Source organism: Ascaphus truei, chromosome 5 (genome assembly GCF_040206685.1).
Source record: "Ascaphus truei isolate aAscTru1 chromosome 5, aAscTru1.hap1, whole genome shotgun sequence".
In the NCBI taxonomy this organism is placed as follows: Eukaryota; Metazoa; Chordata; class Amphibia; order Anura; family Ascaphidae; genus Ascaphus; species Ascaphus truei.
The window spans coordinates 73,284,747-73,299,088 of NC_134487.1; the positions used below are offsets into that span (position 1 = coordinate 73,284,747).

The following is a 14,342-nucleotide window of genomic DNA, read 5'->3' on the forward strand; positions in this document are numbered from 1 at the left end:
CTGCATTAACTGTGTTATATTATTCTGAGGCCATAACTGGATACGGTCACTGAACCGTGCCTCTGGGCACTAGCAGAGCACGCTTTGTGCTTGCCCTACGCAGAGGTTACTACTTACTAGCTACGTAGCTTTGTATGTGGTTTAATTTATGTTATATGTATTACTCTCCACATCATCTGTTGACTTCATTTGTGTTTTGGAGTTGACATACACCCCCATTCTTTGTGGTCTATGTATACGGATGTAAGGGCTTTATGACTCACTAACTGTATATGAACCGCCTCTTCAGATCTAGTATCAGCATACTTTTTTCTATAGGTGTGCCGGTTTTTTGATATTAGAATTCCTGCCAACAGGACAGGTTTTCAAGTCTGAAGTTACTTTGTGGCGAGACTTTGCAGTTTTCTGTAGCCCACACCTTCTTCAGATCTAGTATCAGCATACTTTTTTCTATAGGTGTGCTGGTTTTTGATAATAGAATTCCTGCCAACAGGACAGGTTCTCAAGTCTGAAGTTACCTTGTGGCGAGACTTTGCAGTTTTCTGTAGCCCACACCTAGGTGGTGTATTGTCCCCACTATCTTCCATACACCTATTTAGGAAGATCTTTTCTTGGTTTGTTTTAAGGGACTGGCCGTGGACTACTTCTACCATTTCCCTCTATACAATATGTTCTTACTATTTGGTGATTAAAAGGTTTTTAATGTTATCAACCATATCGCTCTGACTTACCTTTCTGAGTGCATTCAAGGAGGAACTTGTCTGTCTGTTTATGTTGCTATGAGATATGGTCTGTCCACTCCAGTTAATAATTTTACCATCTAGTTTGGGACAATGTTACAGTAGACTGTTCATCTAGTTCTCTAACTTCACTATAAGCTTTTCAAAAGCAGATACACTCAGCCCACAACCTAAACAAAATAGAACCAAGAGCCAATCTTAACCTATGCCAACTAACTCAGTATGCAAACAAAACTCTACAAAGGATAAGGTCACCTCTTGGCCAATAAATTAAAATATGACGTCTGGAGTCATTGACTTAACACAAAGTTTCCACAGCTGTATGCACGCAAGGTTAAAAAGTGTTATACTGTAATTGCCAATGTTTTAAACGGGTGGTGTTCTTCCACTCCTCTCCCCCACTATTAGTCCCTCTTTTCTATCCCACTTAAATTCAATATTTCAATAAAACTTGTTTAAAAAAATAGATATTTATTAAAAGGTCTCTTGGACAATAATTTTATTACACAGAAGCACAAGGAACCACCACAACATGATCAGTTCATCATAAAGAATTTTGATCTGTTGCAAAAATTAAACTATATACTGCAGAACTCCACACAGATTTTGTGATTATTCCTAAAGAGAACATGGTCCAAGAACTGTATGAAAATGGGTTTTGAACTATGTTGAATAGCTGCCCCCATCTCTAATATACACAGATCAGGTGGAGTTTGTGCTAGAGATTGGCCAGGGGACAATACAAGGTTATAAATATTTTGCACTAAACTAAAAATTGCTAAATCTCAATTGTTTATTTTAGCTCTTGATGCAGAGAATGCTTTTTACTGCATTAATGGTTATTTCATGTCTGCAGTCCCAGAGTTTTTGCAAGAGGTTTTCTAATGGAGTCAAAGCTTTATACTGTACATGTCACCTGAAGCAGCAGCTAAATTGTGTTATAGCTACTCTAAATTCATATTTATTAGCAAAACACGACAGAAGTGCCCACAGTTGCCTTTGCTTTTTGCCTTCACTACAGAGCAATTGGCATGAAGAATATAATATAAGGCATAATAAAAATATTTTTGGTTTCCAGATTGGGTTCGATGAATAAAAGATCTTTATTGCCTACGGTCATGCTCTATATACAGTATTTATTTTAAAAAAATTCAACGTGCTACTCATCAAGAAACTCTGTACTAGAGCGTGTGTAGGAACTTAGGGAGGACGCCCATCCAAGGCCTACAACTGGGACTTACATATAGAAAATAGGGGAACGAGGAAGACCAACAAAAGGCAGAAAACACAAATGGGAGCAGGAAAGCAGCCTGCCAGGGTATTAGGGTCTGTTTGCAATATTTTTGTTTATAAAGAAAGGTTTTTAATGCCTTTCTGAAATAAAGCTTCCTGATTTCTTAAAAGCAGCAGGAAGCTTATTACAGTCTTTGGGTCAGTTCTTGGAAAAGCTCTCCCTCCTGCCCTAATGACCAGAAACCGAGGCTCAACCAGGAGCAATGGCAGATCTAAGGGCCCGATTGGGGGTGTTACTGGTTAGGCAGATCTGAAGGTAACGGGGGAGGGGCTGCTAGTCCATCGTTACTTTTAAGATCTTGACCCTTAGCCTTAAAGGTAACAATTAACCGGGAAACAGTGAAGATCTTGTAATACTAGCAGAGATGTGCGATCTCCTTGCCTGCTATAAGACGGAGAGTGACATTTTGAACCAACTGCAGGGCTTTGATATATTTTGGAGACAAATCAGCAGAGAATTTGCAAAACCCAGACTGGAGAGGACAAAGACCTGTGTTAGAGATCTGTAGATTTCCAAAACCATTCATCTCTTCCAGATCTACATGGGGAGCAATAAAAGTTTGTCTCTGGTTTCACAAAAAAACTGAAGCACTACACCACAATAATTAAAGCACATACAAGCAAGTTATTTAAGCTTCATTTATATTTCATGAAATACGCCCTCTTTGCATTACTTAAGAAATGTATAGTAAATGTGTGTACAGTTACAATCTGCAAATTACCCATGTGTTACCTCTTAAAAAAAATTAACGATCTAGTATGTTGGTACAGGCAAGTACTGGTTCTCCTGGATAAGCAGGATTGCTTCCATAAAAATGAACCTCCAGGCTATGGTGCATTACCTTTTTCAGATCCTTCCTGTGCCAACTTAAAGCAATTCCATCTGCTAATTTTTGCACTCAGCTTTTATTATTAAATATGTATTAAGGGGGTATCCCTGAATGACAATGTTTGCATCGGGGTTTTAGGAGTTTGCCATGTTTGTGAGAACGATGGCTTTGGGTTTATGCATAAGGCACCATGTCCTTATTTCATCCAGTTTGGGGAGCAGGCTCCGGATATTTATATGGGCAAAAGACCTTTTTGGAATTTGATGGGGGTATTCTCAGGGGTATGAGACAGATTTGAAAAGGGAGGGCCTGGGTTAAATTCAGTATCACCTGCTAATGAGTAACAGTAGGAGTAGAAATTCGAGTAGTTTGCAAGTTGTACATTTATGATGTTTGCCATTTCAGTGTGCGGTGGTTGGTGTGCTGTTTTCAGAGTTCTCCACCAACATTCAGTAGATAGAGCAAGGCTTTTGGGTAATCCAAAATGAAAATGAAAGATCTGAAGAAAGTTAATCTAAGGGTCAAAGATTTACTGCAAGATTGTCCTTTGTAAGAATTTAACAGGAAGCTTTTAATTCACCCGATGGAGATATTTTCCTGTATGCAGATAGGCCTACACCATTTTTTAAAATCACTTACCTGGAACCAGGTTTCAAAGCATTCAACCCTTAATGAGAATGTTTCATAACCCCAATTCCCAACTATATCAGACCCGGGCACCCAACACACATTTTTGTTTGAAATCTTGGAGCGGCATATACTGTATAGCGTGAACTAGAGGAAGAATGAAGGGGGAGGGGTGGACACATCTGGAAAAAAGTTGCAAAAAGCTCAGTTTGCTCTACTCTTAAAACACCTAAAAGCTTTTATTTAGATAGTACCTCATCTGTCAAGACTACATAAGATGCATGGACATGAAGACACATTCCTACCATATTTGGTGGGAGAGTCCCTACATTCAGCCTTCTTAGAATAAAGTTGGCATGTGATTTACTGGGTGAACATTCCTGTTCATCATTGGTCTGCTCTATTAGGCAGAAAAACTGAAGGCCTCAAACTGAATTGAAACCAACCACAATTAATGTTGGTAGCTTTGGGGGAACCACAAATCCCCAAAAAAAGAAAGGGGGGGAGATTGAGGGTGCAGGATTAATGCTGCTTCAAAAGCATGAAAGTACTCGCCCTCTGATCCTTTTTAAGTCATTTATTCATTTTTTTATTCTTCCATCTGTAGCCATGTTGCTCTAATCTGCATGGCGTTCTTCACAAATTAGTCTGCAAGACTCTCCCCATGTGATACAGGTAAAAATACACATTACTGTATAAAAGAAATACAGTTGAAAGGTTTAAGGGTATTCTTAATGCTAAATACTTGGCAACTACTGCATTAACCAGCATCATAAGCCACTTGCCAACCTTCATATTCTCCCTACAATGTGTAAGGGACAGAGGAGAAACTTTTTTTTCTTTTTTCAGTATTTTAGCAGTTTTTTTCTCTAAAACAAAAACAGAAATGAAATGTTAAAAAAAACCTTGTCACTAAGAATTTTGTTAACGTGTGATTACAAATACATTGTCTTGTGGGTGAGTTAACACGACAATCCTTTAATATGAATCCAAGGATATGGCCACCAGAAGAATTTGTTTCAGTAAGCATAATTTCTGCACTTTGACTGACCTTGCTTCTTTATTGCAGGAAGTAAATAAACATCCTCCCAATGCATTGAAATTCTTGCTTCCCTAGATTTATACTAGGGGTGTGACGTGTATGAAGCAGGTATCACTAACCTTCCCTGGTACAGCTGAGTAAGCATTAAGCAAAAACTGCTTCTGTTACTACAGTATAGAATGACTAAATAATGACGCCATCTAGATTATCTATGCTTCTAGCCTACTTAACTTGGCTTAGAAAGGTTTGGTCAGATATTTAAACACTCAACTCCAATTTATTTGATTTCTGATCTTGTCTAAAAAAAAATGTCTTCCCCTTCTGGTCGAGGTTGAAAAGGAATCTATGCTGGATTTATAAATCACTTGGTAAATAAATTACACTCCTGTGTCAATTAAAGCTTTTCACAGGGATATGCTGGATAATAGAATGACTAAGCATTAGTAGTGAACCGTTAAGACAGAGGGGAAACACTACTTCTCCCCCCCCCCCATATATATAATATTTTATTTTTCATTTGAAAGATGTAATAAGACTGCACAATCCTCCAAACACCCCAAGCCACAGGCTTAGGTGTCATTTGTTTTACCACCTTTATCCCACATATTCAGTGTCTCTCCAAAGCTGGTGCTTTTCACTGGGCGCAATATTGCTAGAATACCCATCCAACTCTTAACAATCCACCAAAATTCTCTCATTATACCGATTGGAATATTGGAGCGATTCCCAAAAAGGGGTTTGTGAGGTGTCCAAGAAAAAGATCATGGCAGATGCCAAGTAGTGTAGTGGGTCCCTTAACATCTGTGGGGACTATGCACTTGGCAAGTGCCAAAACTGCACCTTGGCGTGGATGGTATAGCTGTCTATTACAGCAGAAGCTTCCAAAGTCTCGCTCTATTCTTTGCATCCACAGTCCTGACATTGGGGAGTGTGCACTAGAAACTCCCACAGTAATTGTCAACTATACCACCCATGCTGTCTGCACACACTGAGGTACAGTTTGGGGCCTTATTAGGTTGTGTTCCACCCATGAGCTCAGGATACTATACTGCCTGGGATCAGTCAGTTTTGCTTGCAATAGTCTGGTGATAGGGCAATAATTTCTATAAGGTGTTAACAGAACAAATTTTGAGGGAATCATTAGAATCAATAGTGCATTGGACTATTGCAACCCGATTCTAGTTGGTCTCTCCTGTCATCACTGCAGTCCAATTTAACATTTGCTGCCACTTTTTTACCTAACCTACTGCTTTCTGCTGCCCCACTATGCAATTTTCAACATTAGCTACCACATACCATATAGCAGTGTTTTCCAAACCCCATCGTGACGCATGGCCACACCAGGTTTTGGGGAAAACCCATGCACTTGCATCCAGGGGAATGCACTTTTTGGCATACTAATAGAATAGGTGGTCTCAGAAACCTGGTGTGGCCACGGGTCATGGAGGTTTGAAAAACACTGCTCTACAGAATCAAATTCGACACTGTTCACCTAAAACGAAACTATACATAAAATCCACTATAACATTTTAGAACCGATTTCCAAGTACTCTCCCACCCGCAATCACTCATGAACCACATCTTCACCTCCCTCGTTACTTCCTCAATCCTATCTCCAAGACCACCCCAACTCGGCACCCCAACTCGGCACCCCAACTCGGCACCCCAACTCGGCACCCCAACTCGGCACCCCAACTCGGCACCCCAACTCGGCACCCCAACTCGGCACCCCAACTCGGGAATTGTTTACCCTACACTATCAGACACTCCTACCATACATACATGTAAAGGTTCCCCAAGAACAAACATACGTTCAATGAGGCCTATTCAACACTCTTGGCTTTTTTTCCATCATCCTGGAACGCATACTCCATCCCAAAGTTAATAGCTAAACCTATTTGGAGAAGTTTGACACTATAATTAATTGTCCTTCACTCACCCTCAGTAAGGTCCTTGAAGCATGAACCTCCTTCCCACCATCTAAATTTGTCTTCATTTAGATATACTCTATGTAATGTTCTTACCCTACCCATTGCACTGCAGAATATGGGCGCTATACAAATAAAATTACAATAGACATTTATGTCACATTAAGTCTACCACACTTCTGTTACAAAGAATGCAATAGTATTTATATGTTGGACAAAACTGCTTTTTTTTTATAAAAGCATTTAATTTCCTGGTGTCAAAAACTAATATCCTTTATATGGGATGGTACAGAATTATAAAAGTAAATTAATAAAAATATGCATGTGAACCATGCGACTTGCTGGATTTTTGCCACCTAGATAGAATCTATTTGAGAACCATTTCAGCTGCCTGCTCCAAGCACTATCTTGTGTCACAGGGCAGACAGCATATGAGTAAGCAAAAAGAAAGATGATTTGCAAAATATAAATGCCTGACTTATATAACCATGGTCTAGCAGCAAATGAAGACAACCGGGACACCATCTAGATTCTCTATGCTACTAGTCTTCTTTCACTTGGCTGAGAAATATTTGGTCAGATATTTAAGCACATTTCAACTCCAAATCGCCCTTTCAGGGTTTTGCTGAATGTTTTAAACAGAGCATTTAAACCAGATTGCAATGCATTCCTGGGCACAACACCCGGCAAATGTATTAGACCTCGGTTATAGAACAGGCAAGCGCATTACGTCACGCGCGCCTGTGGTAGAAGTGATCCGAGGCCTGTAGGATTGCGTGACAGGGTTACCCGTAACGTCAAGTGAGCGGTTCGCCTTATTTGGCTGAACTGCGCACGTGACCCGTCTGCCACACGGCAAAATAAAAAAAATTGCGTCGCGAAGTAACGGTCGCCCAATCGCTCTCGTGCACGGTGGACCAGCCACTTGCAGGGACGCAAACACCAGGCAAAACGAGAGTTAAATAAAGATGTTTATTCTGGCATCAGAGCAATGCAGACACGGCAACAGCTCACCAGATCAGGAATACAAGGGACCAGCTTTCTAGTTGCAGGGCACTGCTGCAGCTAGCTTACACTGGATGCCTCCTTGTTACGTCTGTCCCAGCGCATCTCAGTAGTAGGGATCAGTTGCACAGTATGAGTTAACTAATCAGTGAGATTGTGGCAAAACATACATGACTCATCTTAAAGCAGCAAGCGACCCCCCCCCCCCTTTGCCAAGAAGCCTATGAGTAACTATGTTTGTGTTTGACATGAGAATGTCCTGCTTTAAAAAAAAAAAATTTGGATTTCTAGTGTTAAAAAATACTTTCGCTTACACGGTTACCAATGGTAACCTTTACACTGCAATGGTCTCTGGGGAGCATTTCATTTTAACCTCCCGGACAATATTTGAAATGCAGTTTCCTGAAGGCATCGGATGTAAAAACAGCTTTGAAAATTGAAAGATGAGAACTCACAGCAGCTGTGGTGTATGCGCACACCACACACACGCACCACACACACGCACCACACACACGCACCACACACACGCACCACACACACGCACCACACACACGCACCACACACACGCACCACACACACGCACCACACACACGCACCACACACACGCACCACACACACGCACCACACACACGCACCACACACACGCACCACACACACGCACCACACACACGCACCACACACACGCACCACACACACGCACCACACACACGCACCACACACACGCACCACACACACGCACCACACACACGCACCACACACACGCACCACACACACGCACCACACACACGCACCACACACACGCACCACACACACGCGCCACACACACGCGCCACACACACGCGCCACACACACGCGCCACACACACGCGCCACACACACGCGCCACACACACGCGCCACACACACGCGCCACACACACGCGCCACACACACGCGCCACACACACGCGCCACACACACACGCCACACACACACGCGCCACACACACACGCGCCACACACACACGCGCCACACACACACGCACCACACACACACGCACCACACACACACGCACCACACACACACGCACCACACACACACGCACCACACACACACGCACCACACACACGCACCACACACACACGCACCACACACACACGCACCACACACACACGCACCACACACACGCACCACACACACGCACCACACACACGCACCACACACACGCACCACACACACGCACCACACACACGCACCACACACACGATATGCCCCAGCTGCGTTTTGGTTGCGGCCAAACAGCCTTGACCGCCCCGGCTGGCCAGGACTGGAAATTGGGCATAGCTAGAGGTTGGGTCCAACCTCTGTCGGGGCCTTTGTTTGCTGTAGGGTCCACACGTCAAGTTCCAAATAGTCACATTTCTTCATTAAGTTAAAACACACTCGAGGTTCATAAAAAGCTAAGTAAAATCAAATGCCGACGTTATACAGCTATAAAGAGTTGAATTGTTGACACTTCTATGGACACGCAGATCGTAAAACAAAGATTAAAAAAAGTTTAGATATATATATCTCTATATCTCTATCTATATATATATATATATATATATAAAAACAAAGTATATATATATAAAATGTATATAAAAAAATCACACACGCCAAGACCCCGGTGTGCGCACAGCACGCGCGCCTGCCGGCGCATGCAGCTGTGATCCCCGATCTGTGGTGAGCTGCGTGGCGGGGGCGTGGCCCTGACATCATCCAGCAGGTTCGCCCTCAAAGGCTGAACCGCCAGGGGGCATGGTTTTCCTGACTTCAGAGAAATCTGCTCGCCAATGTGGCGGCCAAGGCAGATAGTGGGCCTGGCCCCATTGAGGGCAGTTCTTGTCCCTGCAGTGCATGCCATAACGCACGCTGTAGCAGGGACCTAACTTAGGCCTCGGTCCCGCTTCGCTCGGTGGCGCGGGCAGCCACACGCGAGTTCCCCACCAGCAGGGGAATCCTCGCGAGCCGGTCCCGGTCCCCCCTGGCGGCACAGCTGACTACACGCTGTGGCGCGTCAGCCGCTAGGAGACACAAGAGAATGGTGTTTCCTAGCGTTGACGCGTCACGTGGTGTGGCTGTGAGCCAATGGGGAGGGAAGGCTTCGGGAGGAGGAGAGGCTTCCGGGAGCGGGGAGGAGTGTGGAGTGAAAGCAGGTGCATGCCTGTCTGTGTGTCTGTGTGTGTGTCTGTGTCTGTGTGTGTGTGTGTGTGTGTGTGTGCGTGTGCGTGAGTGCCTGCATGTGTGTGTGTATGAGTGCGTGAGTGCCTGCGTGTGTGTGTGTGTGTGTGTGTGTGTGTGTGTGTGTGTGTGTGTGTGTGTGTGTATGTATGAGTGCTCCAGCCCGAGTCCGTGGAGGTAGGGGGGGGGGGAGAGTAGCGGGTCCCTCCTGCAGCCCGTGGAAGGAGGGGGGGAGAGTAGCAGCTCCCTCCTGCAGTCCGTGGAGGGAGAGTAGCGGGTCCCTCCTGCAGCCAGTGGAGGGAGTGGGGGGAGAGTAGCAGCTCCTTCCTGCAGTCCGGGGAGGGAGGGGGGGAGAGTAGCAGCTCCCTCCTGCAGCCCGTGGAGGGAGGGGGGGGGGGGGGGGGGGGGGAGAGTAGCGGGTCCCTCCTGCAGCCAGTGGAGGGAGTGGGGGGAGAGTAGCAGCTCCCTCCTGCAGTCCGGGGAGGGGGGGGGGGGGGGGAAGAGTAGCGGGTCCCTCCGCTCAAGCCACGCCCCCCCCTCCCTGTCAAACCTCCCACTCCCGCCCACCTCCCGCTCCCTACAGACCGCATATCGCGGTCTGTGTATCTCAGCGCACCGCCTGTCAGCAGTGCGGGTGCGCTGACTCTGGGAGCGGGGCCTTAGCCTTAAGAGTGATCAGCTTGACCTAGGAAAAGCGTCAGATGCATGTGAAGCTCTGGCATTGTGTTAACATGCAAAGACTACATTGAAAGCGGCTATCCGGCCTGTTTATAAACGTACAACTATAAACACAAAACGTGCGTACCACGTGCATGCGCAACACCAGGCGTGCTTCCGCACGCTCATAAAACAAGCCTACGGTTGCGACCACAAGAACTCTGAGCGCTTGCAGAGTTTAGTTCCCAAACTTGGCGCAACAAAAAATTTAGTTTGAAGCACGCTCAACAAGCCCCCACAAGCGCTTGCAAAATAGCAAAATAGCCGGCGTTCATGCTTGGAGAGCTGGTGACGTCACTGCTCAAGCATGAGCACGGTTAGCGCCAGCAGGGACGCAGCCCAAGTCTATTCATAGCCAATAACCGTAAGGCCCGGGCCATAGAGGTGTGGGGAGAGCGGAGGCGCGCTAACGCTGAGGCTCGTCTGCTTCAGATTGCACGGACTTGCAGGCGAGCCAGCGTGTGCGAAGGGAGCCGGGGGAGGTGGTTGGAGGTGGGGCAGTGACGTCGCGGGCGATTAGTCAATGTCACGGCGCCGTAACGTTGACGCTGCTGTGATTGGAGGTTTTCAGCCGACAGCGCGCTGAAAAACAGCTTGGCGCTCGGCTGAAACCTCCAACTTGTCAGCACACCTGCGGACGCTCGCGTGAGCCCCCTCTCAAGGCATCCTCAGCGCGGAGCGTCCGCACGCCTCAGCACGGCCTGTCCGTCTATGGACTCGGCCTAACACAGAAGGGGAGCTTTAACTAAACACTGATGAAAAGCCCAGTCTATATTTAGAAACAAAGATATGTATTTTTTATTTATAAAGCACCAACCCACTCCACAGCGTGGTACAATGGGGTACAGAGTAATGTATTTTTTTTAATTATACTTTGTAGCAATAATAAATGATAGACATATCTTTAACTACGTGACAGAAGTGGGATCCCAGCCACTCTTCAACAGCCTGCACCTTACAAAGAAAAAAGGGCACCAACTATAATTATCTAAAAGGAGTGCGGTTAGATCCAAAACCTTTATCTTGAATATATATACACAAAAATATAGGAGGTGGCTTGGATTAAATGCATAAACATGTTACTGCCACTATATACAGAGATCCCGGTTGTAAAACCGCAGAGACCCCGACACTGAGCCAGGAAAATACCAAACAATCTGACGTCACCGCTGGCGCGAGCTAAGCTCTGCCGCCCCCCAGCAGAGGAGACAGTGCGTATGTGCCGCTGTGTATTACCGCCCCTCCCGCCGGGCTGCAGGACAGAACCCGCGTACTGAGCTGTGCGCTAGAGCAGAGGGATCCTCCCCAGTGTAACGACCGCGGGAGAACCAGCCATGTGCTTTAAGTCACGAATCCCCTCCGATCCCTCGGGGCCCTACCGATCACCTCACACACCATGGCGGTCAGACAGTGACAGCCACGCATCCCCGGCTGGCAGGCTGCCCAGGCTCGTCCTTCGCGCGGGATCACGGGAGTTGTAGTATATCTCAACCCAGTTTTACCTCGTGATGCTACGTCTGATTAGAACCTTGTGGACCACAACTCCCAGCGTGCTCTGCGCACTCCCCGCACACGGTTGCCAGGGCTCTCCAGCCGGCCACGTCTGGTTAAGGGATTGCGGACACTTACCCTGGGCTCGGCCGTTTCTCTTCTTGGATTTAGGCATGTCGGCGGAGCGGTGTCGCGCTCTCTCTCTCTGGCTCGCGGTGTGTCGGACTTTGCCTCTGGTTCCTCGGAGCCGGCGTTTTCAGTCAAAATCAGCCGATAGAATAGCACTTTTTACTAAAACGTCTCTCAGGAATAAGGTTTGAATCTCCTAACGGCAGTGGTGAAAAATGTTTGAAGGAAGAGAAAGTGAATGAAATGCCGGTGAATGCCTGTAAATGAAGACGATACATTTTCCCTCTCGAAACCGTGGATTGATGCGGAGGACGCCGCTGCTCGAGCTTTTATAGACGTTTGTGCTGACGTCAGCAGGGCGGGCCAGTGACGTTTATTCAAGTTCGTGACCTGCCAACCACAATGCATGAAATAATAGCACGTGACTAACGCGGAGCAACCGACTGCCATTTTTCATTTGGGAAAAGCCAAGTTAGCTCAACGGTAGAAGTCTGCAAAGGAAGGCGATTTTTCACAACCATTTTTACTTCCACGTCACGTAAACTGCATGTACTGTATATTTCAATGGAAAAAAACGGATAAGAAAAGGTCAATGTCACAGACGTAGCGTTAATATGCCAGAATCAAAAATGGCCCCCGAGTGGTTGCAGTTCCTTCTGCAGGAAAGGGTTAGTGAGGCTCTGCAGAGCTGACTCGGTGCTGAGCACTGACTCCAAGAGGAGGATATAGAGTACCTGCCTCACAGCTCCCTCTGGTTAAAGGAGCCGGTGGCTCGGGATATAAAAGTTTCTCGGCTTTTGAAGTGATGCAAACATGTCGCCGGACTTCTTTAAGAAAATTAATCTTGTTGAAATCAATGGCAATTTTTATTTTGAGACATCTTGCTACAGTTTTGTAGCTGATACGATTAGATTAGTTTGCTATGTAGTCAATAGGCGTATATGAAAATGTAAAAAAAAAAACGAATATATATATGGGTAAGGAAAAAACAAAAGGCGCAAACCACTAACCACAATGCTTATGTAAATAAAAACAAATAAAATTATAATGCAATGAAAGTCCAATCTGTAGAATCCTGGATTGAGTGGGATCTAAAATGAGAAGACAGCCAAATATGGTGAAGTATGTATGTATTTTTGACACACAACGTAAGCACAGATCCTACTTAAGAAATCACAGAATAAAATGGGCATGTCAGGGTAAAAATCCTCGTCTGGAACTATAATTCAGGAACTGTTAGCAGCAGGATCCACTCCAAAGGACGCCGTCTGCTTCCGACGTCAGTACATGTAGATCTCCTCCTCCTCGGCTAGAAATTTCGCGATATCTGCGTGATGACGCTCCGCTTTCACTTTTGGATAAACAAGTTTCTCCGTGGATGTAATAAGCCACAATTGCCGCTAATAGTGGTTGCAAAGTTCCAATTGCCTTTAATAAGGCATATAGTCCAGCAAGTGAATAAAATCCAAGGGACAAAACTACCATAGCCCTACGCGTTTCGTCTAAAAAGACTTTATCAAGGGTTATGATATATATACGGGTATGTTTTATATATATATATATATATATATATATATATGTATCATTATTCAATAGTTAGGCTGCGCTTATAGTGCCGGCGACGCGACGTCGCCCGAAAAAAAATGTATTGCCACTGTTGTGTGCGCTTATAGTAAGCGTGACGCGACGGCAGCGACGCGAAATTTGGAAGCCGGTCAAATTTGATTTTTCAGAGGCTTTCGCCACATGTGACAGCCTCTGAACTAATCAATGACCTGGTCGACCGCAATGTCGCCGCAAAGCGAATGACAACTTTGCTAGCGGCGACGGGTGCCGCCAACCGTCGCACGCACTATAAGCGCGGCCTTAGTCAATCGTGTATTTATGCCATGTTCTTGTTAATAGCTCTTCTTACATTAAAGTGGGTAGGAGATTTTCTTCAGTTCTTCTCAATTCTTAAAAGTTCTCTCTTTTGCTTGATGAGAGTCCATAGAGAAATATATAAAAAAAATGTTATTACACTAGATATCGTTTATTTTATAAGATTCAGGACACTAGATATAGATATTGTGTATGGTACAGCCGTCTGAATTCGCATCTGCAGACTGGACATTCTTTAGCACTCTATAGGCCGTTTTGTCTTACTATGTGACTTCAACACCCACCATTGTGATATGTTAACTGAACTTGGTTAGCTATCCCTCATGTTCAGAGGTAATATACATCTTTCCTGTTTTACCTTCAACTACTTTCTGGACAATTTAATTATCTGAGCCGCCCCTACTGTACACAGCACATATCTCCTTAGATCTGCCCCCAGAAACCTGCTTATAGTCTCAAGG

At 45.3% G+C, this 14,342-nt stretch overlaps 1 protein-coding gene across 1 annotated transcript in view; it reads right to left on the bottom strand.

The window, feature by feature from the left end:
* IFRD1 (interferon related developmental regulator 1) overlaps nucleotides 1-12,320 on the bottom strand; it is a 35,437-nt gene extending 23,117 nt beyond the window's left edge. The window contains exon 1 of the mRNA XM_075600020.1: nucleotides 12,010-12,320. Within this exon, the coding sequence (XP_075456135.1) occupies nucleotides 12,010-12,046 (37 nt within the window). The 5' untranslated portion in view covers nucleotides 12,047-12,320. The remainder of the gene's footprint in view (nucleotides 1-12,009) is intronic.
* Between the last annotated feature and the right edge of the window lie 2,022 nt (nucleotides 12,321-14,342).